The sequence below is a fragment of the Carcharodon carcharias genome, chromosome 2 (assembly GCF_017639515.1).
Source record: "Carcharodon carcharias isolate sCarCar2 chromosome 2, sCarCar2.pri, whole genome shotgun sequence".
NCBI classification, from domain to species: Eukaryota; Metazoa; Chordata; class Chondrichthyes; order Lamniformes; family Lamnidae; genus Carcharodon; species Carcharodon carcharias.
In genome coordinates, this window is record NC_054468.1 from 229,834,835 (window position 1) to 229,859,662 (window position 24,828).

The 24,828-nt window shown below is 43.2% G+C and overlaps 1 protein-coding gene across 1 annotated transcript in view; it reads left to right on the plus strand.

Annotated features, from left to right (window-relative positions):
- The window catches only part of aig1 (androgen-induced 1 (H. sapiens)), a 128,733-nt gene that overhangs the window by 100,452 nt on the left and 3,453 nt on the right, over positions 1-24,828 (plus strand). Inside the window, exons 4-5 of the mRNA XM_041216874.1 lie at positions 1,196-1,311; positions 21,079-21,242. Coding sequence (XP_041072808.1) covers positions 1,196-1,311; positions 21,079-21,242 — 280 coding nt within the window. The remainder of the gene's footprint in view (positions 1-1,195; positions 1,312-21,078; positions 21,243-24,828) is intronic.

Genomic DNA, 24,828 nt, shown 5'->3' on the forward strand with positions numbered 1-24,828 from the left:
TGGGTGACAGTGATGCCCACATCCTAAGAATGAATGTAAAAAAAAATGTTCCGAGGGCAGTGATATCTGTCGCTTCTCTTTATAGAGTCTGGCTGATCTGCTGTGTATTTCCAACACTTCCTGTTTTTATTTCAGATTCCTAGTATTTGCAGTTTCTACATTTTATTTCACTATACAAGCTCAAGGTGGTTTAATTGCCTGTTATTGTGCAGTGGGCGGTTAATGGGGGAATGCTACGTGAGTTGTGCCGGTAGTGTAATTACTGCCTGTCGAAAATGGTTTTGGCATGCCAGTAAACAACAATAAACTTGCTACTTCTTTTGACAAGGCTCAGAAATTTGACCTTCATTTTCTGGTTTGTTTGCTGCCACACCTGTCAAATTTGCCCTCCCGCATTAACAGGCTAAATTTATAATTTAATTTATCTTTTTATATGTTTATATAAATTTATATCAGCTTCCACAAGCATTCAAATTTGATTGCACAAATCATCCTCAGAATCCAGACTGCCAAAAGAGGGAAGGCAGAGATGGGGAATTATACTACTCTGTTGTGAGCTGGTGCTTTTGATGTGGACATCCCTGGTAAAGCCTATATTTGCTGACCATTCCAAAGTGCCCTTGGGAAGGTGGTGAGCTGTTTTCTTGAACCACTAGAGTCCACCTGGTATCTATAGCAGTTTGGTACAACTGAGTGGCTTGTTAGGCCATTTTAGAGAGGAATTGAGAGTCAACTGTATTGTTGTGGATCTGCAGTTACACAAGTGCCCGAGAAGGACAGCAGATTCCATCCCCCCACTCCAAATGATATTTGTGGACCAGATGGGTTCTTCCCCAATAGCCAATGATACATCCAAGGCACCATTATTGAGACTAGCTTTCAAATTTATTAATTGAATTTTAAATTCCACCAGCTGCCTTGGTTAGATTTGAATCCAGATTCCAACAGCGTTAGCCTGCGCATCTGGATTACTAGTCTAGTGACATCACCACTACACCATCATCTGTGTCTTGTGCTCTGGAGGGTTTGTAAAACATTTGACCAGAATCGCCTCATTATGAGTGATTTCTTCAATTGTTTAGGGTGGTCGATCTGAATTGCTAATGCATATATATATATATATATATATATTTTTTTTTTTGTTTTTGGTCTTAGAATGTTTCCTTCTTCATTTTGTTCTCTTTTTTTCCCCTAGCACAGCACAGTCCTCCCCTTCATTCTGATTGAAATGAGAACAACACATTATCATTATCCCAACAGGACGTCAGGCCAGGCTGCAGTTAGCATCTTTTCTACTGGGTATATTTTATGGTAAGTAGCTCTACTTAACAGCACTGCTTTCACACCACCATTGAGTCATGCGCTGCTATATTTGGATGCAATGAAGGCAATCATTACCAGTTCACGTTTGTGTCTTATTTGAGCTGAAACTTCAATTACAGTTACGTCTTCAACCTTAAGGAAGTTCTAGTGATCTACTGCAGAAATCAAGGAGCGACTGTCATTGTTTATATTTTTAGCCTTCCAATTTTCCTATCCTTTTTTTTTTATTCTCCCGCTCCTGTTCAGTCCATGCATGGACTACTGGAGTTTTGTCAACCCTTCAGGACTGCCATGAAAGCCTCCAGGAATTAGTGATTAATCTCTAGGTTGCTCCAAGCAACCTGGGAGAAAAATCACAGGGAGGCATTGAAACAAATTGGTTCCATTTCCTTTTTTTTTGAATAGTCTTGTTTAGTAGTGTTATGAGGTATTGGAGATTGGTGGTAAAGGGAAAAGACTGTTTTGACTGAGTCAAGAATTGTCCAGTTGGATAGTGAAGGGGCTGTTCGCTTTTCAATGTGCAAGGGGGGACCAGGGCACTATGAGAATGGACAGTCAGTGATGGGAACATGGGGTAGGGGCAGATGGAGGTAGGAGATAATGTGATGAAACATCTTGTAATAAGTCCAACCAGAGTTGACAACCCAGCAGGCGCCAAGAGAGTGGGTGACCTACACCCCAGTTGCTGCTCCTAAAACAAAGCGACTGAGAGCATCTTATACCTTACTTATACTTACATTACACTGCTGTGAGATTTTTGAATTCAGGACCACAGATACCCATGCAGGCAGTCAACTAGTCATAAGTAACTTTAAGATGGTTTATTATGTTGATTAAGAAACAACAGTTTAGATATGATACATTAACTAATTAGACAGAAAAGAAAGTATATGACCCGTAACAGCTTGTGATAACAGTATTGTGCCCTCTCATCGAAGTGTTAGGAAACTCTTCCCTCAACCTTCCTCCTCCTCCTCCTCTGGTCCATCTTCCATCTGAAGAAGGCAGCTGCTCAATGAGCACTGCCACCTCACCAGTCCCTCAGCAGCCTGTCGGCCCCTCACCAGTATGACACCAATCTATGTACCCTCTTCGAGGGGCTGGTTGCTTACCTAGCTTACCCACTTACCTTACCTTGCCCATCTAGCTAACTATTCTGACCAATGGATATGGGACAGATGCTCAAAACGCCGGGGTGGTTACCACCCACCTTTTGCGTCACTCTGCTCGAGGTCAGCATCTTGCTGAGGGTCATATCCTGGTCCTTCTTAAACAATTGCATAGATAAAGAGGGTACAGAAGATGCCATCTTAACTTAGGGATGACAACATGAACTAAGTGACCTTGCCTGTTTCTACAGACTGTTTAAAAATCGTTGCCTTTTTAGAGAGCTTTTTACCTCTGGAAGGGCGGAGACACACCTCACAGCCAGCAGCCATAACTCAGTATTTACTGTGACTCAGTTAACAGCACTTCTGTCATCTGAGCCAGAGGGCTGTGATTCAAGTCCCACTCCAGAGACTCCAGCACAAAAATCTGGGATGATACTCTGGTGGTCATTGTCATGTTTATGGGATCTTGCAGTGCAGAAATTGGCTGCCACATTTCCTGTGTTATAATGATGACTACACTCCAAAGTACTTCATTGGCTGTAAAGTGCTTCGGGACATGCTGAGCTCATGAAAGGTGCAAGAAGAGTACAATTTTTTTTTTCACAATTTAGTTTTGTTCCCTGCTTCTGAAGGTAGAAACTATTGTCCACTATTGGCAAGTGCTGGCAGCATTGGGTCACGAATTTGTTCTGACTGCGCCCGAGGTTGAAGGCACTTAGAGGTAGGTTCCATGACCAAAGGTGGAGAGTCACAAAAACAATTTCTGAGCAGCCACCTGGTTCTTCCAGGCCCCTCTTCCTCAGGATTACTCCCAGTGCCATGTGCTAGCCAGATCAGGAATAGAGCAGACCAGATCAGATGAATGCGTGGCTGGAGAGATGGTGTAGGAGGAAGGGATTTAGATTCTTGAGGCATTGGGACCAATTCTGGGGAAGATGGTACCTGTACAAGCTGGACGGGTTGCACCCCAGCAGGACCAGGACCAATATCCTCGCAGGGGTATTCGCTAGTACTCTGGGAGAGGGTTTAAAAAGATTGGCAGAGGGATGGGAACCTGAGCAGGGAAACACAAGAGAGAGAAACAAAGATAGGAATGAAAGCCAGAAAAGCAGAAAGCAAAAGTAGAAGGCAGAGGAAACAAGGGCTGGCAGCAAATAGGGCCATAGTACAAAAAAGATGTGTAAAAAGGTTAAAAAGATAAGTCTAAAGGCACTGTATCTGAATGCATGGAGCATTCACAATAAGGTAGACAAATTACCTGTGCAAATAGATGTAAATAGATACGATATGATTGCGATCGCAGAGACATGGCTGCAGGGTGACCAAGGCTGGGAACTGAATATCCAAGGGTACTCGATATTTAGGACGGACAAGCAAAAAGGAGAAGGAGGTGGCATGGTGTTGTTAGTTAAGGATGAAATAAGTGCGATAGTGAGAGAGGATATTGGCTCAGAAAATCTAGATGTAGAATCAGTCCAGGTGGAGCTAAGAAGCAACAAGGGCGGAAAACATTAGTGGGAGTTGTCTTAGGCCTCCAAACAGTAGATAAGGTAGGGGACAGCATTAAACAGGAAATTAGAGATGCATGTAACAAGGGTGCTACAGTAATCATGGGCAACTGTAATCTACATATAGACTGGAAAAACCAAAATAGTAATAATACTGTGGTGGTTGAATTCCTGGAGTGTGTATGAGGTGGTTTTTTAGAGCTGTATGTCAAGGAACCAACTAGGGAACAGGCTATCCTAGATTTGGTATTGTGCAATGAGAAGGGTTTAATTAATAATCTTATTGTGCGGGGTCCTTTAGGGAATAGTGATCATAACTTGATAGAATTCTTCATTAGGATGGAAAGTGAAGTAGTCCGGTCTGAAACTAGGGAAACTACAAAGTTATGAGGTGTAAGTTGGCTAAGATAGATTGGGGAACTTCATTAAAAGACATGATGGTGGATAGACAATGACTAATATTAAAGGAACAAATATATGCATTGCAACAGTTCCTTTCTGGCGCAAAAAAACCCACAGGAAAAGTGGCCCAACCATGGCTAACAAAAGAAATTAAGGATAGTATTAGATCCAAAGAGGTGTCATATAAAGTTGCTGGAAAACATAACAAGCCTGAGGATTAGGAGCAATTTAGAATTCAGCAAAGGAGGACCAAGAGATTGATTAAGAGGGGAAAAATAGAATGAGAGTAAACTTGCAAGGATCATACAAGTGGACTGTAAAAGCTTCTATAAGTATGTAAGAAGAAAAAGGCCAGTGAAGACAAATGTAGGTCTCTTACAGTCCAAAACAGGAGAATTTATAATAGAGAACAAGGATAGGGCAGAGCAATTAAACAACTCTGTATTCTGTCTTCACAGAGGAAAACACAAATAACTTCCCAGAAATACTAGGGAACCAAGGGTCTAGTGAGAAGGAGCAATTGAAAGAAAGTATTATTACTAAAAGAAAAGTGCTGGAGAAATTAACGAGACTGAAAGCTGATAAATCCCCAGGGCCTGATAATCTACATCGCAGGGTACTAAAGGAGGTGGCCATGGAAATAGTGGACGTGTTGGTTGTCATCTTTCAAAATTTTGTAGATTCTGGAACAGTCCCAGCAGACTGGAAGGTGGCAAATGGAACCCCATTATTTAAAAAAAGAGGGGGAAAACAACAAATTACAGACTGGTTAGCCTAACATTAGTAGTAGGGAAAATACTAGAGTCTATTATAAAGGATGTGATAACAGGACACTTAGAAAACACCAACAGGATTAGACAAAGTCAACATGGATTTATGAAAGGGAAATCATGTTTGACAAACCTACTGGAGTTTTTTGAGGACGTAACTAGAATTGATACAGGAGAACCAGTGGATGTGGTGTATTTGGATTTCAAGAAAGTTTTTGTTGAAATCCCACATAAGAGGTTAGTGTGTAAAATGAAAACACATGGGATTGGGGCTGGATTGAGAATTGGTTAACAGATAGGGAACAGAGTGTAGGAATAAATGGGTCTTTTTCAGAGTGGCAGGCAGTGACTAATGGGGTACCGGAGGGATCAGTGTTTTGGGCCCCAGCTATTCACAATATTTATCAATGATTTGGATGAGGGAACCAAATGTAATATTTCCAAGTTTGCTGATGACATGAAACTTGGTGGGAATGTGAGTGATGTGGAGGGTGTTAAGATGCTTCAAGGTGAGTTAGATTAATTGAGTGACTGTACAAATACATGACAGATGCAGAATGATGTGGATAAGTGTGAAGCTATCCACTTCGGTAGGAAAAACAGAATGGCAGAGTATTATTTAAATGGTGATAGATTGGAAAATGTTGATGTACAAAGAGACTTGGGTGTCCTTGTACACCAATCACTGAAAGCAAGCATGCAGGTGCAACAAGCAGTTAAGAAGGCGAATGGTATGTTGGCCGTCATTGCAAAAAGATTTGAGTATAGGAGTAAGGATGTCTTACTACAGCTGTACAGGGCCTTGGTGTGACCACACCTGGAGTATTGTGTGCAGTTTTAGTCTCCTTATCTAAGAAAGGATATACTTGCCACAGAGAGAGTGCAGCGAAGGTTCACCAGACTGATTCCTGGAATGACAGGATTGTCATATATGGAGAGATTGGGCCAAATAGGCCTGTATTTACTGGAGTTTAGAAGAATGAAAGGGAATCTCATTGAAACATACAAAATTTTGACAAGGATGGACAGGCTGGATGCAGGGATGATATTTCCTCTGGCTAGGGGCGTCTAGAACAAGGGGTCAAAGTCTCAGAATACAGGGTAAGCCATTTAGGACTGAGATGAGGAGAAACTTCTTCATTCATGGGGTGGTGAACCTGTGGAATTCTCTACCACAGAAGGCTATGGCAGCCAAGTCACTGAATATATTTAAGAAAGAAATAGATAGATTTCTGGATTCCAAGAGCATCGAGGAGTATGGGGAGAGTGTGGGAGTATAATGTTGAGATAGAGGATGAGCCATGATCATGTGAATGGTGGAGCAGGCTCGAAGGGCCAAATGACCTACTCCTGCTCCTATATTCTATGTTTCTATGTTTAGTAAAAGCAATGCACTAACATTCTAAATAACTCCTCTTTAATAACACAGTCAAATTAGGAGATACTGAGGGATGAGTGACATAAACAAGAGACCCAAATGGAGCACTGCCATCTCAGCACACATCCCACGCAAAAGTACTGAAGTAGCGCAGACAAAGACTCTGTTAAAGCCTGATAGGCAGTGGATTATTTTAGACATTTTGAACAATGATTAACTCCGCAGGTTGTAATCAAGGTGTAGCAACTAAAGATGAGTCAGCCAGCTTTTGGTGCGGAGCGAGCAGAGAAAACACAAATATGCCTTTTTCATTGTTGCTTTTCCCTATCTTGAAAACATTGACCCATGTCGGGGCACAACTTCATGAGCACCCGCCAACGCTTCACCAGTTGCCCCGATTTTAACTACCCACAATGGGCCATGATGGAGGCAAGGAAGGGGCTGTTAGAATAATGGTAATTGCTAATCCCATTTGGTTGTACTTCCTTCCTGTTGTAACCCCACTCTTTTGAGGAGGTGAGAGGGTCACCAACACGGAGGAAGCGGGGTCCTATCTTAAACATGCAGATTGGGTCCAGAGATGTCAATCTGGCCTATTTTGATGAAGGATTCTTCATTTTTTTTATTTAAATATAAGCTGCTATAGATCCCTGTGGCTTTGCTAGGTTCATCAGCTGCAATCAGACACCCTCATGCCCTCCATATTAATATTGAGGCAATTGATAGCTTATCCCAACATGGAGAGCACCACAGCTCAACTTGATCCTACCTTTACCCCGTGACCTCGTAATCTAGCCTGCAGGTACATTTGCAAATGATCTCACAGCACTCTCAAAGAAGATCAAGGTCTTGCCCCTGGTATCTTGGCCAATGTTCCTCACATGAACAACACCATCAAAATAAATTAACTGGCCATTCAATTCATTTGCTGTTTATGGGATCTTCTGTACACAAAGTGGCTACTGTGTTGTTCCTACATAGTGGCCACTGCATTTCAAATGCAACTTCATTTTGCATTTCATTGTAAAGCATTTTGGGGCAGCCTAATGATATGAAAGGGGCCATAAAAACGCAAGTCCTTTCTTTGCATCAACAAAGAGTGGGAAACCCTAACAAATTCTCCTCAACTGCTATCGCAGAATTTCAAAGGAACAAGTATGTTACAACACTGTAATATCAGAACCATTGTTTTCCCAAGATACAGAATTGTTGTTTTTGCTACTGTAATTAGAACGTTCAATCCCATTTTCTCTCCTCTGCCTTCTGACATTTGACCTGACCCACACCATCGGCAGGGGACCAGGCGCTAGACACGATAGCAAACCTTGAGTGGAAGCATAGAGCCTGCAGTGATTTAAAGAGAGGAACAAACCTCCAAGCTTCCGAAAGGCTCTGATCAGATTTTCACTTCACGTCTTAGAGGATGCTAAGGGTCACGGTGTTTAATTAAGCAGCACTGTGAGAATGCCCTAGGCATCCAGAACCCGTCACTGCAGAAACTGTGTTTGATGGGGCAGGTTACAACACAAACCCATAGCCAGCACGTTGCTGTGGTCACTGAATTCCTGCATCTTAAGAGACCTTTTCAGTTAGGCAGCCCAGCCAAGAATATCTCATCCCAGGGTGGAATTTGCAAAGTACCAATTTTCAACTGAAGCAATGCAAATGGTCATTACACAGTTTCTAAAACATAAGAAGATGGGGAAACATTAAACAGGAGGAAGCCATTCAACTCATCTAAACTTGCATTTTTACAGTGCTTTTCACAACCTGACGAAGTTCTAACATGCTTTACACAAAATTAAGCAACTTTTGAAGGACAGCCATTGTTGTAATGTAATCAAGCTTTCTACTTCCACAGGATTTGTACTGTCTGACTCTCTTCCAAGCCTTTATCCTTGTCTACAAGTCCCTCCTTTGTTACTCTAGGATTGTGAATCTTTGAAATTCTGTACCTGAGAGTGATGGATTCTCAGTTGATAAGTATATTCAAAACTGAGATCAATGGATTTTTGGACACTAAACAAATCAAGGGATGTGGGGATAGGACAGGAAAGTGGAGTCAAGGTAGAAGATCAACTATGATTTTATTAAATGGAGGGCTCAATGGGCCATGTGGCTTACTCCTGCTCCTATGACCTTATGATCTTATCTCTGCAATCTCCAGTGAATGCTCCATTTCCAGGATTCTAACCATTTGTACATTTCCCTATCCCTTCACGTTATGAAATATCGGCAGAACCTTCAGCCATCTTAGTTCTTCTCTCTAGAACTCCCTGAGTAAACCTGGCTGTCCTTACAGCTCTGACTTCACCTTCAAGCTATCTCTACAAAAGACATCTGTTGACACGCCTGGGTAATTGGAGAAGCATCTCTCAGTCATTGTGTGGAAAGTTCCTCTGACGTGTGGTCTGGGGGTTGGGGAGGCGGGTGCTGACTTTCGGAGAGGGTACACAGCGCGCAAAAAAAGGCTCTGAAAGATATGGGAGCATGGGGAGAGGAGATTCTGTAGGACAGAATACAGAGGGGTCATAATTACTGAGTTGAAGTAATAGCGGCCACTGAAGTCTTTATTTGAAGTTTGTGGCAGTCTTTATCTGGAGTAAAACTGTTTTAGCAAAATCTAATGGTAGTGAGCTCCATTTTTCAGTTAAAAAAGCAAAACAACTTGTATTTATATAGCGCTTTTAACATAGGAAAACATCACAAGGTGCTTCACAGAAGTTTCATCAAAATCTGACACCAAGCCACATAAGGAGATTTTAGGGCAGATGATCAAAGAGGTAGGTGTTAAGTTACATCTCTAAGGAGGAAAGGGAAGTAGAGAGGGGGAGATGTTTAGGGAGGGAGTTGAAAGTTGAAAGCACTATATGAATGCAAGTTCTCCTGTCCAACGTTCTCTCCTGTTCTTTGTTTTAAAAACTGCAATGATCATTTGCATTGCTTCAGTTGAAAATTGGTACTTTGCAAATTCCACCCTGGGATGAGATATTCTTGGCCGGGCTGCCTAAATGAAATGGTCCCTTAAGATGCAGGAATTCAGTGACCTCAGCAACATGCTGGCTATGGGTTTGTGTTGTAACCTTCCCCATCAAACACAGTGACTGGGTGCCTAGAGCATTCTCACAGTGCTGCTTAATTAAACACTGTGACCCAGCCTTCGCATCCTCTAACCCCCTCAGCATGCCTGCCAATGGTACAGTGATTAAGTTGAAGGATGTGCAAGAGACCAGAATTTGAGGAGTGCAGAGGTCTTGCAGGGTTAAGGTTGGAGGAGTTTACAGAAATAGGGAGGGGTGAGGCCATAGAGAGATTTGAAAGCATGGGAAAGATCACTTAAACCAATAAAAGGAGTTTATTTTTTGTAATAAAAACAGATAGTTGAGGATGTCAGTGCTGCACTTAGCACTAGGATCAAGTGCAGTATTATCAAAAAGCAGCAGATTGCCTTCCTGCTGTCTTGGTATGTCTGTGATCTGAACATGAGGTGCACATGGCAAGATCCCACAAACAGAAATGAGATGAATGTCCAGAGGACCTGTTCTGTTGGTCAAATGATTACAGTTCTTGTACCACTTAGAAGGGTGAACAACATAAATACAAATAGATAATTCTAATGGACTAGGAGGACGGAGAAGGAAAACTTTATAAAGCATCTTTCAGGAGCCAAAGTCTTTCACAGACTTCACAGCCAATGAATTACTTGTTTGAAGGGTAGTCACTGTTGTTATATAGGAAATGCAGCAGCCAATCAGCAAATCCCCCACAAACAACAATGTGATGACTGCAGATCTCCTGTTTTTGTGATGTTGGTTGATGGACGGCTATTGGTCAGGACACTGGGAGAACGTCCCTGTTCTTCTTTGATGTAATGCGATGGGATCTCTAACATCCACCTGAGAGGACAGGACTCATTAACATCTCATCTGAAAGAAGCGGCTGATAACAGCATAAAATTAACCGGCCTCAAGGAAGGTTTGAATTTACCCACAAAGTATTGTGTGGACTAGGTTCCAACCTCGTGAAACCCCCAGTTAAAGCAATTGATCAATAAAATAAATCAGTGATTACCTGGTTAACATTGGGCCTGAGGCTGAAAGATCGAGTGCAAGGAAGTGACCAACAGGCTGGGAGGGATACGAAAGCTCCTGTGCACCTGGAAACTTGGAAACACTTGGAAAAAAATAATAATGCAGGATATAAAGTTAGATAAGTATTTTTGCAGTTTTGTTTGTTTTAACTTTAGGGGCCTCATGACTACGGACTCAAAGCTACTCTGGAGATGGGCTAGGAAGTGGAAGCCTTGTAAAATGGCAGTGGGGTTTGTGGGGGGGGTGGTAAGTGGAGGGGGGGTGGGGGGGGAGCTGGGTTACTTCCAACCATCACCCGATGTTTACAATGGAGGGAGTGGGAATGGCAATTAAACCAATTAAGTGCACAATTAATGGCCACTCCTTGCCCCCTCTGACATTTTGCTGGCCTTGTGTGGGGACTGCCAGGGAAGCCATACCTGCCTCCCAGCGGGTTCCCGGGGAGGAGGGGTGGGAGTGATTCTTCCCATAAAGGCCATTCCATAGCCCATGGAGGGCCCTCCCCGATGGTAATGGCCATCCCCGTAGCTCCGGTGCTGCCACTGGAAGCTTTGCCCATCTTTTCACCGGGGCCTGCCAGTCTAACCCTGGCCACAGTACATGAGAAAACGCTCCTGGCTTTTGAGGGCACCCCAACATGGAGTGGGGCGATGGTGGCTGGTAAAATCCAACCCCTGTTCTTTATTTCCATTTTTTTAAAAGCTGAATTAAAATCCTCAAACTGCCATGGTGGGATTTGCATTAATGGTCACTGGATTACAAGCCCTGAAGCCTAACCACTACACTACCGTCACCATCTATTTACCACTACACAGTGTGCAGAATAAAAGAACAAATTTAGCTGTTTCTTAATTATTTCCTCCAACCTCTGGGATATGGTTCTCTGAATGCTGTAGTGAGGCGGTGTAGCAGTAGGCAATTGATCTCATGGGGGAGGGTATCACAGCTAAACTGAAGGTCCATGCCTTTTCTGGAAGGTGAACAGCTGATGGAATCAGGAATCACAGCATTTTTATTGTCCTTCCCAATTAGGGATCAGTGAGGTCAATTGTGTCATCCCCGACATTGTCTCTGCTGAGATTAGCTGATGTTACACAATCCAGGGATTTAAACCCAGATCTACCACACTAAGAATTGCATTTACCAACCTCATCACCCATTGGAACCTGAGATTTGGTGGTTCACAGAAAAGAAACTACAAGTGAGTTGAGTGAACTAACTCACTCAACATGAGGCACATGAATCTGGCTTCATATTGTTTCCTCCCTATCTTTAGAACAATTTTCACACAGTAAATAACAGCAATACATAACAATAGTTCATCTCCTACCTAAAACATTACAGTTACTATGGGCAACGATTAACAGTGCAATAACTGGACCGGACGAGCAATCCAGAGGCCCAGGCTAATGCTCTGGTGAAATTTAAATTCAATTAATAAATGTGGAATTAAAAGCTAATCTCAGTAATAGTGACTGTCGATTGTTGTCACAATCCATCTGGTTCATTAATGTCCTTTAGGGAAAGAAATCTGCCAACCTTACCTGGCCTGGCTTACACATGTCTCCAGACCCACAGTAAAGTGGTTGACTCTTAAATGCCATTTGAAATGGCCTAGCAAACCACTGAGTTTATCAAAATCTAAAAGGAATGAAACTGGACAGACCATCTGGCACCAGAAACAACAATGGCATACCCAGCCCTGTGGACCGTGAAAAGTCCTCCTTACTAACATCTGGGACTTGTGCCAAAATTGGGAGAGCTGTCCCACAAACTAGTCAAATAACAGCCTGACTTAGTCATACTCATGGAATCATACCTTACAGACAATGTCCCAGACACCACCATCACCATCTCTGGATACGTCCTGTCCCACGGACAGGACAGACCCACCAAAAGTGATATACAGTTGGGAGGGAGTTGGCCTGAGAGTCCTCAACATTGATTCTGGATCTCATGAAATCTTAGGGCATCAGGTCAATCATAGGCAAGGAAACTTCCTACTGGCTACCACCTAATGCGTTCCCCCTCCCTCTTCTAATGAATCAGTATTCCTCCATGTTGAACACCACTTGGAGGAAACACTGAGGGTGGCAAGGACACAGAATGTACTCTGGGTGGGGGACTTCAATGTCCATCACCAAGAGTGCCTTGGTAGCACCACTACTGACTGAGCTAGCTGAGTGCTGAAGGACATTGCTGTAACCAACAAGAGGGAAAAACATGCTTGACTTCATCCTCGCCGATCTACCTGTCGCAGGTTGGAGTCTTTTCTGGCACAAAGGAACATGGGGTTGTGGTTGTTGGAGGTGAATCCTCTCAGGACATCACTGCAGGGGTTCTCCAAGGTCTAGGATCTTATCCAGAGGGCTGTATTTGTTGAATATATTCAAGACTGAGATCAATAGACTTTTTCACAATAAGGGAATCAAGGGAACTGGGGACTGAGCTGGAGGTTGCTGAGGTAGAAGATTAGCCATGATATGGTGGACTCAAGGGGCCATAAGGCCTGCTTCTGCTACTCTTTTTTATGTTCTTATGTCATTTTGTAAGCTACTAAGACACAAATTACATACCAGAAATAAAGGGTAACCAAGGGGCTAATAAGAGTGGGGGAAATATGGTAATTAACATCTGCTTAGGAAAAAGTTGGGAGAAATTTACAAGACTAAAATCCAACAAATACATAGGACCTGATGGCCAACATCCTAGGGTTCTAAAAGAGATAGCAGCAGAGAAAGTGCATGCTCTGCCTATGATTTTCTAAAATTCCCTAGATTCTAGGATGGCCCCAGCAGATTGGAAGTAAATGTAACACCGCTATTCAAAGGAGGGAGAGCAAAAACTGGGTGCTACCTGACATCAGTCATTGAGAAAATGCCTGAATCTATCATCAAGGAAGTATTTCCAAAGCATTTAAAAAAATCATCGTATGATCAGACAATGTCAACCTGGTTTTATTTAAGGGAAATCACGTTTGACAGATTTATTAGAGTTTTTGAGGATGTAACTAGTGGGGTAGATTAAGGGGAATCAGTATATGCAGTATTCTCAGATTTCCAAAAGGCATTCAATCAGGTGCCACATCAAAGGTTAATAACAAGGGCTCATGGAGTTGAGGATTGGATAATGGACAGGAAGCTAAGAGTAGGGATAAATGGGGCATTTTCAAGTTGGCAGGCTGCAATGAGTGAAGTACTGCAAGGATCAGTGCTGGGGCCTGAGGTATTTACACTCTATGTTAATGACTTGGACAAAGAGATAGAAAGCAATATATCTAAGCATGCCATGGTGCAAAACTAGGTGGAAAGGTAAGCTATGAGGAGGACACAAAGAGGTTGCAAAGCAATGAAGTTAGGTCACAGGTTAAGTGAATGGGCAATAAGATGGCAGATGGAATATAATATGGCCAAGTGTGCGATAATTCACTTTGGTCATAAGAACAAAAAAGCAAAATAGTTTTTAAGAGGTGTGAAACTTGTAAATGTTGTTGTTCAGAGAGACTTGGGTGTACTCATATAAAGAACTCAAAGTTAGCAAGCAGGTACTATAAACAAGGTAAATGGCAAGTTTGCCTTTATTGCAAGGGGATTGAAGTACAAGAATAATGAAGTCTTGCTACAATTGTACAGATCTTTGGTGAGACTACACCTGGAATATTGAAAACAGGTTTAGTCTCCATACTTAAGAAGGACATATTTGTATTGGAGGCAGTACGGCGAAGATTCACTCGATTAGTTCTGGGCAAGAGGGGGTTGTCTATGATGAGAGGCTGAGTAAATCGGGCCTATATTCCCTGGAGTTTAGAAGAATGAGAAGTGATCTCATTGAAACAAACAAGAATCTGACAAGGGACTTGACAGGGTAGATGCTGAGAGGTTGTTTCTCCTGGTTGGGGAATCTGGAACATGGGGGCACAGTCTCATGCTAAGAGGTTGATCATTTAGGACTGAGATGTGGAGATATTTCTTCACTCAAAAGGTTGTGAATATTTCAGATTCTCTACCCCCAAAGGATTGTGGATGCTTAATTGTTGAATATATTCAAGACTGAGATAGGTATTTTGGTATCTCAGGGAATCAAGGGATATGGAACGCAGGCAGGAAAGCAGAGCTGAGGCCAAAGATCAGCCATAATTGTATTGAATGGTGGAGCAGGCTCAGGGTACTGTTTTGTCTGCAAGTGCTCCTATTTTTTATGTGCTCTCCATGACCTCCAAGACACAACTAAGGATGGAACAGTCTCCATTTGCCTGGATGGGTGTAGATATATCAATATTCAAGGAGCTCAACACCAAACGCCATCTAGGATAAAGCAGTCCTCTTGATCAGTAAACTGCCCCACTTTAAAAATTCACTCCACCACCGACACACCATGGCTGCAGTCTGTACCCTCTGTGAGGTAAATTGCAGCAACTCACCAAGGCTTCCTTGGCAGCTCCCTGAACAAGAAACCTCTAGCCTGAGAGGACAAGGGCAGAAGGCACATGGGAATATTATCACCAGCAACTTCCCCTCCAAATCACACACTATCCTGACTGAGATTTATATCACAGCAATTCCTTCAACATTATATCAAAATTCCTATCTAACAGCACCGTGGGTGTACCTATCTCACATGGACTTCAGAAACTGAAGAAGGTGGCTCACCATCACCTTCTCAAGCTAGGGATGTGCTATAAATGCCAGCTTTGCCAGTGCACCCATATCCTTAAAATGAAAAGGAATAGGAATGCATTGAAAATTGTCAAGGAAATCAATGTGTAACCTGGTTCCACTTATGAAATGTTGCCGAACAGGCAACCAGATGTTTTTGCTGGAGGGAAGGGCTTAGGGAAGGCGTCGGGAGGCTGAACAGAAAATAGAGATTATGATTTTTTTAAAATCACATATTGAAGCTGAACCTATATCCCACAGAGCTAACTGCTGCTCCCACTCCCATCAAAACTTCAGCAAGACATCCGCTTCGACAACTTTGCCACAAAACAGTTACTCTCTTGTGTTTCTGTCTGGTTATCACCCGAGGGACTCGATGGGTGAAGTTCAATCTAGGGCATGAAAGCATGGATGAGGTCAAGCTCAGGAGCCAAGGAAACAGTTTAAACCTTTGTTGGCAACTATCTCCTGAACGTACTGTACAATCCGCCTACCAACGAGACAAAATTCTGCATAATAGTTAATCATCTACTTGTTCAAATGTTTCTGCCCTGCCGGCATTACATTATGTGCTCATAAATCCTTAGTATGTGGACATCGTGAATTGAAGACATTTGTTTTGGACTAAAGTTAGTAAGAGGTTTTGTGTCAGGCCAGATCTTTGCTCTTTAATCATTAATCATATGATGGGTTTCGATGAAGAAGTCTTTTCGGTCCTTCCAGAATAACACTCCAAACTGATGAGGCATGCATACCCTCTGTGTTCCAGCACAGAGTTATTGTCTTCAAAGGGAGAAATGGGAGATTCTGCTGAGCCTGAAAGCTGCCAAGGAATCTCACTGACATGATTCCAACTTAAGGTAGCTCTTCAGAATGTCATAGCAAGTATATCAGGTGCTATGGATGATAGCAGAACCACCAGGAAGTAAAGGTAGGGCTTCACTCACACTGTGAGCGTTTAGTGTTTTAGCTGAGATTGTGGAACGTCTTAAGGCTCGGGGAAACCCACCTACACTGCTTTCACTGATTTCTTTTTATACCTTCATGGGATCTAGGCATTGCTGGCTAGGCCAGTATTTATTGCCCATCCCTAATTGCCCTTGGTGAGCCACCTTCTGGAACCGCTGCATTCTATGTGGTGTAGGTACATCCACAGGTCTGTTAACAAGGGATTTCTAGGATTTTGACCCAGCAACAGTGAAGGAGCGGCAATATAGTTCCAAGTCAGGATGTTGTGTGATTTGGAGGGAAACTTGCAGGCAGTGGTGTTTCCATGTGTCAGCTGCCTTTGTTCTTTTAGGTGCCTCCCCTCCTGTCCACCTCTATCAGTAAGGCCTCCAGCACTGCATCCATGACCCTGCACTGAATCCTTCCTGTTCCCTGATGTTCCTTTCCCCTCATTTAGAATTGCAGCAACAGTTTTCAGTAGCTGTAATTCAGTGCAACGTGCCTTTGAGATGGACAGACTGCCTTTAAGAGCAGAAAACTGGCTGCACCATGTGATATTAGCATGTTCTAAGCACAGCAGTTGCTCAGCCAAAGCTACGACCACGCAAATGACATTGCAACGCTGAATTAGTGCTGTTTACCTCCAGTGGAACTGGCGTGGGGAGCTCATGAATCACAATCCCCACTCCTGAATAACAGATAATAGGGAAGCAGCAGTGTGGCTTTACAAACTCTCTTGAGTTTTGAGAAGTAATAAGAGCCACGAGATTGAGAACTCAACGTGTTCCAGATTCAACTGGTCTTCTTCCTGTATGGCTGGTGACAGCAGATTAAAAGTAAACCTGCCAAGCAGTGGCATAAAATATGTGGGAGGAAAATGGATTTCTGTGAACCATGGATAAGCTAAATTGTATTTTTATTTGTTCTAATAAAACACACTTGGTGCCAACAGCATGAGAGGAGGTGGACTATTACACCAGTAAACAGAGACAAATGGCTTCAATAGTTGTGTGACCTCACACATGAACCTGCCACCCACAGTATTACATGTTTTCTATCAATCTCATTCACAAATGATGTTGAATTATCACACTTGCTGTAATTGTATTTTGGTGGGGGTGCAGAGCAGAATATAACAATGCACAAAGGTATTAGATGACTTGCCTGTTAGCCCACATTGAAAAGAATTTAACTTTAATTCGCAAAGAGCACAGCCTTGCTTTCAGCCTATTTTCTTTGAGGGGATGCTGAAGATGTGCTTCTGCATCATTGTCTGTTAAGTGTAGCTTTGATCTCAGTCCCAGTCAATGAATCCACTTCTATGTCTGCCCTTCAGGAACTAGAAATGTGAGGCAGCAAGATCTGGCCAGGAAATTTATTTGAAACGAGAAGGCTGAAACTCGCTGATGTGTCCAAGTAGGATCGCTAACTCCGTTTGGACTTAATACTGGAACCTTTACCACACAACCTCCTGCCCCCATTGCCCCACCCAGCCAGACAGCCCTTTTTTGCTCTCCCATCACCATTATTTTTATAAGCGAATAAAAATAAAAGCACAATTCTTTTGATACCCCCAAGATTTTTTTTTTACACGCGTTGCTTTCAGCATTGGCCCGGAGATGAATCTTTAATTCCTGGAAATTCCAAGGCCATCCTGGAGAGTTGGCAACCTTACGCAAGAGAAGTTATGGCCTTGGATGACCAATGGAAAAAACTCTTCTTATAAATGTCATTCAGGTGAAATTCCTCCTGAACCATAGTTCAAACAACATCAGCACAGGTTCAACATAGAAATACTAGTTTTGTATTTGAGGTTTTCAATACAGCTATTGTCCAGAAGAATTTTAGACCCTTTACATGTATTCAGGTAAGGCTGCTTGTGTTCCTGGTCTGACTGTTACACACTGCTCCCAGACTTCCTGTAATCCTATGCTTACTCTCGCATTTCTCAGTCCACAGTTCTTCTCACATTCCTCACAGATACCTCAGGAAAGATTCTCCACTAGTGTCGGCTGTGGCTCAGGCAGTTGAATTCTTATCCCTGTGTCAGGAGGATATAGGTTCAAGTTCCAACCCAGAGACTTCAGAGAATTGGGAACAAATTCTAGGCTGCCACTGTAGTATAGTGCTGAGGGAGTGCTGCACTGTTAGAAGTGCTGGCTCTTGATTGAGATGTTAAATCTAAGCCCTGTTTGCTTTCTCAAGTGGACATAAAAGATCCCATGGTGACATTTTGCAGAAGAGCAGAGGAGTTCTCTTTGCTGTCCTGGCCAATATTTATCCCTTAACCAACATCATTATCTGGTCATTATCTCAAGGTTGTTTATAGGAGCTTGCTGTGTGCACATTGACTGTTGTGACTGCACTTCAAATGTTCTTCCGCGTTTGGTTGTAAAGTGTTTTGGGACATCCTGGGGCTATATAAATGCAATTTTTCTCTGATTTTCCTTTCCCCATGTTGGGAAACACCACAGTCTCTAACTGGCATCTTCCTGCTGAATTGCAATGAGTGACTTGTGTCCTATTTCTGTGATGTGATATCCTACTATCCTTGAGTTAATTGTTTTAAGTGCTGACAATGATAATATATGGATAATACAAAGTCCTTCTTGTTCTCAAAAAGGTCACCAAATGTTGTACACTGGTTTGTGATGAGCAATGTTCACCATTAAAGCACCAGCCCCTAGGTTGGAGAAAGCATCTGAAGAGACGGAACGATGGGTCCCAATTGTGAGGTTCCATTGAGGGCACAGACAGCCATCAGAGGGCTGATACATTCCATTTTATGGTGAAGGTAATCAGCATAAGACAGAAGTAAGCCATTCAGCCCCTTAAACCCATATGACCATAAGACCATAAGACATAGGAGCAGAAATTAGGCCATTCAGCCCATCAAGTCTGCTCTGCCATTCAATCATGGCTGATAAGTTTCTCAACCCCATTCTCCTGCCTTCTCCCCGTAACCTTTGATCCCCTTACCAATCAAGACCCTATCTATCTCAATCTTAAATACACTCAATGACCTGGCCTCTACAGCCTTCTGTGGCAATGAATTCCATAGATTCACCACTCTCTGGCTAAAGAAGTTTCTCCGCTTCTCTGTTCTAAAAGGTCTTCCCTTTACTCTGAGGCTGTGCCCTTGGGTCCTAGTCTCTCCTACTAATGGAAACATCTTCCCCTTGTCCACTCTATCCAGGCCTTTCAGTATTCTGTAAGTTTCAATCAGATCCCCCCTCATCCTTCTAAACTCCATCGAGTATAGACCCAGAGTCCTCAAACGTTCCTCATATGTTAAGCATTTCATTCCTGGGATCGTTCTCGTGAACCTCTTCTGGAACCTCTCTAGGTCCAGAACATCCTTCCTGAGATACGGGGCCCAATATTCTAAATGTGGTCTGACCAGAGCCTTATAAAGCCTCAGCAGCACACCCCTGCTTTTATATTCTAGTCCTCTCGAAATAAATGCCAACATTGCATTTGCCTTCCTAACTACCGACTCAACCTGCAAGTTAACCTTAAGAGAATCCTGGACTAGGACTCCCAAGTCCCTTTGCACTCCAGATTTCTGAATTCTCTCCCCATTTAGAAAACAGTCTATGCCTCTATTCTTCCTACCAAAGTGCATGACCTCACACTTCCCCACGTTGTATTCCATCTGCCACCTCTTTGCCCATTCTCCTAACCTGTCCAAATCCTTCTGCAGCCTCCCCGCCTCCTCAATACTACCTGTCCCTCCACCTATTTCTGTATCATCTGCAAACTCAGCCAGGATGCCCTCAGTTCCTTCATCTAGATCATTAATGTATAAAGTGAAAAGTTGTGGCCCCAATACAACCCATTCCCCCTTTCAGTGAGGTTTTGGCTAATCTGTATCATAACTCCATATAACTGGCTTGACTCCCTATCACTTCATACCCTTTTCTAGCATGAATCTATCGATCTCAAGTTTGAAGTTATTAATTGATCCTCAGCCTCTATTGGTTTTTGTTGGAGAACTCCAAACTTCCAACATCCTTTGCATGAAATATTGCTTCCTAACTTCTCTCCTGGATGGACTGACTCTGATTTTAAGGTTATGTCTCCATGTCCTGACCTAGCAGCCCCCCACCGCTGCACCCCCTCCCCCTCCCTGATCTCCCTTCTCCCCACCAGCAGGAAACTGGTTCTCTCTATTGCAATTATCAATTCCTTTTTGCAGGCAGGTGCCAAACCTTTGCTGATGGTCTCATCTTAATACAGATAATCTTCACCCCTTGTTCCCACAGTAAATTTCACAACCTTCTGACAAGTTCTGCTCCTGCCACATGATTAACATTTGGGCTTTGTCTGCTGAAGTTGGCCTCTTAAAGCTAGGTTGCTTTTGGAAAGGTTGATACTGGATTCACACCATTTTAAGAGCTCTGATGTTTTCGCTACATTTTTCTCCCTGTATTACCACTGACTCATTGAACGGTGCAGCACCAAAAGAGGCCATTCAGCCCATCCTGTCTGTGTTGGCTCTTTGAAAGAACTGCCAATTTAGTTCCTTGCTGTTTCCCTGCAGCATGCCAAAGCTTTCAGATAGCTTCTCTGAAAGGCACCACTTCTGCTCGTTTTGTTTTTCTAGAAACAGCTTTCCCTTCAATTTCCGGCAGTTGCAATTGAACTTGCAATGACCGTACCCTTATTGTATTCTAACTAGGGCCTGAGCTAGGATGAATCCGCAATGTCTCACTCCACCAGGCGGGAAACTGGAGAAGGTCTGCTGCCAGCCATAGACAGGAGAACATCCTCCAAAGAAAATGCAAAACTTTACTTTGTAGAACAAGGAGTGCAAGGGTCCTTTACTGTTGTTTGTCATTCATGCTGGAAGGTTTTACTGTGTGCATTTCCTTGATTCTCCCCCTTCCAGGATTTGCTGGATCCACCATGTGACAGGAATGTGGGTCTATCCGCTCCTCGACCACCTGTCCAACTTTCTGAAGATTGTCATCTTTGTGGCATCGTTGGTTGCTATCAACGTATTATACGTGGTGGGTGAGATATTAAACAGTTTCATCTGGGACAAGTCAAGATGTAAGTACCGGCATTGCTTACATCCTGTTTCAATCCTCTCAGTTCAAAACACATGTAAGATCTACAGGCCAGTTCATGATTCACGATGTAATGTTATATTTCCACTTTGAGCTGGCCAAACAACTGAATAGCAGAGCAAAAATGGCCTATATGCTCCTGGGAATATTCATTACAAGTATCACTATTCATTAATTATTCTTCTCAAGTCACATATCTGTAATTTAACTCATTTCCGTTTCATTTCCAGGGAAATTTCTGTCTCATTTTGGGCTAACCAGGTTTTAGGAGGTTTTCAGCTCTTGAGGCCCATAATAGACACAGATATCACCGTAATTATCATCTACTCAGATGTTAGAAATAGCCTTATTTTCATAACATTAACCTAAGTTTTTGAAACAAGTGCTTGAGGTGAGAGTGATTGCCCTTGCCATCAAGGCAACATTTGACCGTGTGGCATCAAGGAGCCCCAGCAAAACTGGAGTCAATGAGAATCAAGGGAAAACTCTCTCTGATTGGAATTATACATAGCATAAAGGAAGATATTCATGGTTGCTGGAGGTCAATCATCTCAGTTCCAGGACCTCACAGCAGGAGTTCCTCAGGGTAGTGTCTTCGGCCCAACCATCTTCAGCTGCTTCACCAATGACATTCCTTCCATCATAAGGTCAGAAGAAGGGATGTTCACTGATGATTGCACAATGTTCAGCACCATTCGTGACTCCTCAGATACTGAAGCAGTCCATGTCCAAATGCAAGGATAAAAACAAAAAAACTGCGGATGCTGGAAACATGTCCAAATGCAGCAAGACCAGGACAGTATCCAGGCTTGGGCCGACAAGCAGCAAGTAACACTCAAGACACACAAGTACCTAGCAATGACCATCCCTAAGAGAGAATCTAACCATTGCCCCTTGACATTCAATGGCATTACCATCACTCAATCCCCCACTGTCAACATCCTGGGGGTTACCATTGACCAGAAACTGGACTAGCCATATAAATACTGTGGCTACAAGAGCAGGCCAGAGGCTCAGAATCCTGTAGCGAGTAACTCACCTCCCGACTCCCCAAAGCCTGCCCACCATCTACAAGTGTGATGGAATAGTCCTCACTTATCTGGATGAGTGCAGTATGTATGATTAAATGTTGACCATCACGACCCAGCTAGACCTGCCTAGCATCCCTGGTCATCAATATCTGTGCTTTATTTTCCTAAGAAACTCTGTTTATGATGAGTGCAGCTCCAACAACACTCCAGAAGCTTGAAACCATCCAGGACAAAGTAGCATACTTGACTGACACCCCATCCATAAACATTCACTCCTTCCACCACCGACGCACAGTAGCAGCAGTGTGCACCATCTACAGGATACACTGCGGGAATTCAACAAGCCTCCTTAGGCAGCACCTTCCAAAGCCACAACCACTACCAGATAGACAGACAAGAGTAGCAGACACCTGGGAATACCACCAATTGCAAATTTCTCTCCAAGCCACTCAGCACCCTGAATTGGAAATATATCGCCATTCCTTCACTGTCACTGGGTCAAAATCCTGGAACTCCCTCCCTATCAGCACTGTGGGTGTACCTACAGCACATGGGCTGCAGTGGTTCAAGAAGGCAGCTCATCACCACCTTCTCAAGGGCAATTAGGGATGGGCAATGAATGCTGGCCTAGCTACATCCCATGAATGAATTAAAAAATCAGCCTTCTTCACTTTCTTGCTACCTGTCTTTTTTCTAAAAGAATACTTATTTTTCCATCCAACCTGGCTTTCGATTTTGTTTTTATATATTGAAAGCTTCTATAAAAGCAGCAAATGCTTAAAAACACAGCAGATCATTCAGAATCCACAAAGAGAAAACAGATTCATGGAGTCATGGGATGAGACAGCATAGAGGGAGGCCATTCAGCCCATCATACCTGTGACAGTTCTTTGATAGAGCTATTTAATTAGATGCACATCTCCTGTTCTTCCTCCATAACCTTGCAGATTTTCTCCCCTTCAAGTACTTATCCAATTCCCTTTTGAAAGTTATGAATCTGTTTCCACCGCCCTTTCAGGCAGCACATTTCAGATCATAACAGCTGGATGTGGAAATTCTTTTTCCTCATTTCATCTCTGGCTGTTTTGCCAATCAATCTAAATTTTCAAGTCATTGTGTTCGTCCTTCGAGGCGAAGATTACCATGTTCCTCGTGCGGCGTTTGATCGGGTTCCAGTGGGTACGTAGGTGACTGCCAAGGCCGATCTATGCTCGGGAAGTTCTGCTGCGGGTAGGATAGGATACCACAGACGGATGCATTTTGGATGAGTTGCTGGCTCAGGATTTCCTCTCCTTTTGTTTTTTTTCTCTACCTCTGGTAGGTGCTTGCTTTCGAAGGAGGCTGGACCATTTTTTATTGGTGTGGAGGTGCAGCGATCCTGGGCTAGCTTCTCCCAGGTGTTGGAGTCAATATCAAAACACCTCAGTGAAGCCTTCAGGGTGTACTTGCAGCACTTCCTTTGACCACCATTGGAAGCTCTCCATAGAAGGCTTGCTTTGGTGAAGTGAATGTCAGGCATTCTGGCTTCATGACCATCCCAACTCAGTTGTGACTGTCTAATATGATGTGGATGGAATGCCTGCTCAGGTGAGTTCCTCGGTGTCTGGTATTTTGTCCTTCAATCTGATCTTCAGAAGCACCCGAAGTTCAGCTCAAGTGAAAATAATTGAGCTTCTTGACATGACGCTGGTGTACAGTCTAAGTGAACTGATCCACTGCTGACACGTTCTGGTCATGGACCTTGGACTCGAGATAGGGCTTTCCTGGAGCAGGCTGTGCGTTACTTCAGTTTACTTCACGCTGATAGTAAGGCCGAGGTTGTTGCATGCATTGGAGAACAAGTCCATGATACAATGCATGCCCAGCTCTGAACCGGCAGGTAACGCACAATCATTGGCAAACACGAAATCACAAAATATGTCATTTGTTATGACTGGTCCCCGGGCATGGCACCTTCAATTTGTTAACTTCCCAAACGGGGCCCCAATTCTGTTACACAGCCGGGTGAGGAGGAATGAGCTAGCTCCCTTTCTTTATTCAACCCCCCCTCTGTTGACCACAACAAGGTTAATTTAAAAAGGATCCCTTCCCCTGTGGATACCCTTTCCCAGTCCAAATGTATTTATGTTTTTAGAAGGAGCCAATTTAACCAGACTTTCTTGAGTCAAGGAGTGTTTATTGTTACTCAAAACCCAAGAAAAATAATAAAAACACAACACACACACAGATCAGAAATGAGAAGTTAGGAATCCAAATAAAAGTCACAAAAGATGTACGATTCAATGTTTGGCTTGTCCGTGAGCCATAGGTAGCGAAACCAGCCGTTAAGTTGGGTGATTCTGGTAGAGCTGACTTTGACTGCTTCGCAGTGGATTTGGAGACACTTGGTTCTGCAGGATAGCTGAAGAAACTGCCCTATTTCCTTTATGATTATGGCTTCTGCTGAGTCTTGCCTCCAGAAACAGAGAGAGAGAGTTCACCTGCAACCACAGGGGTGACTTGTTGGTCTTCTTGTGCTGTCACACACACAGCACACTA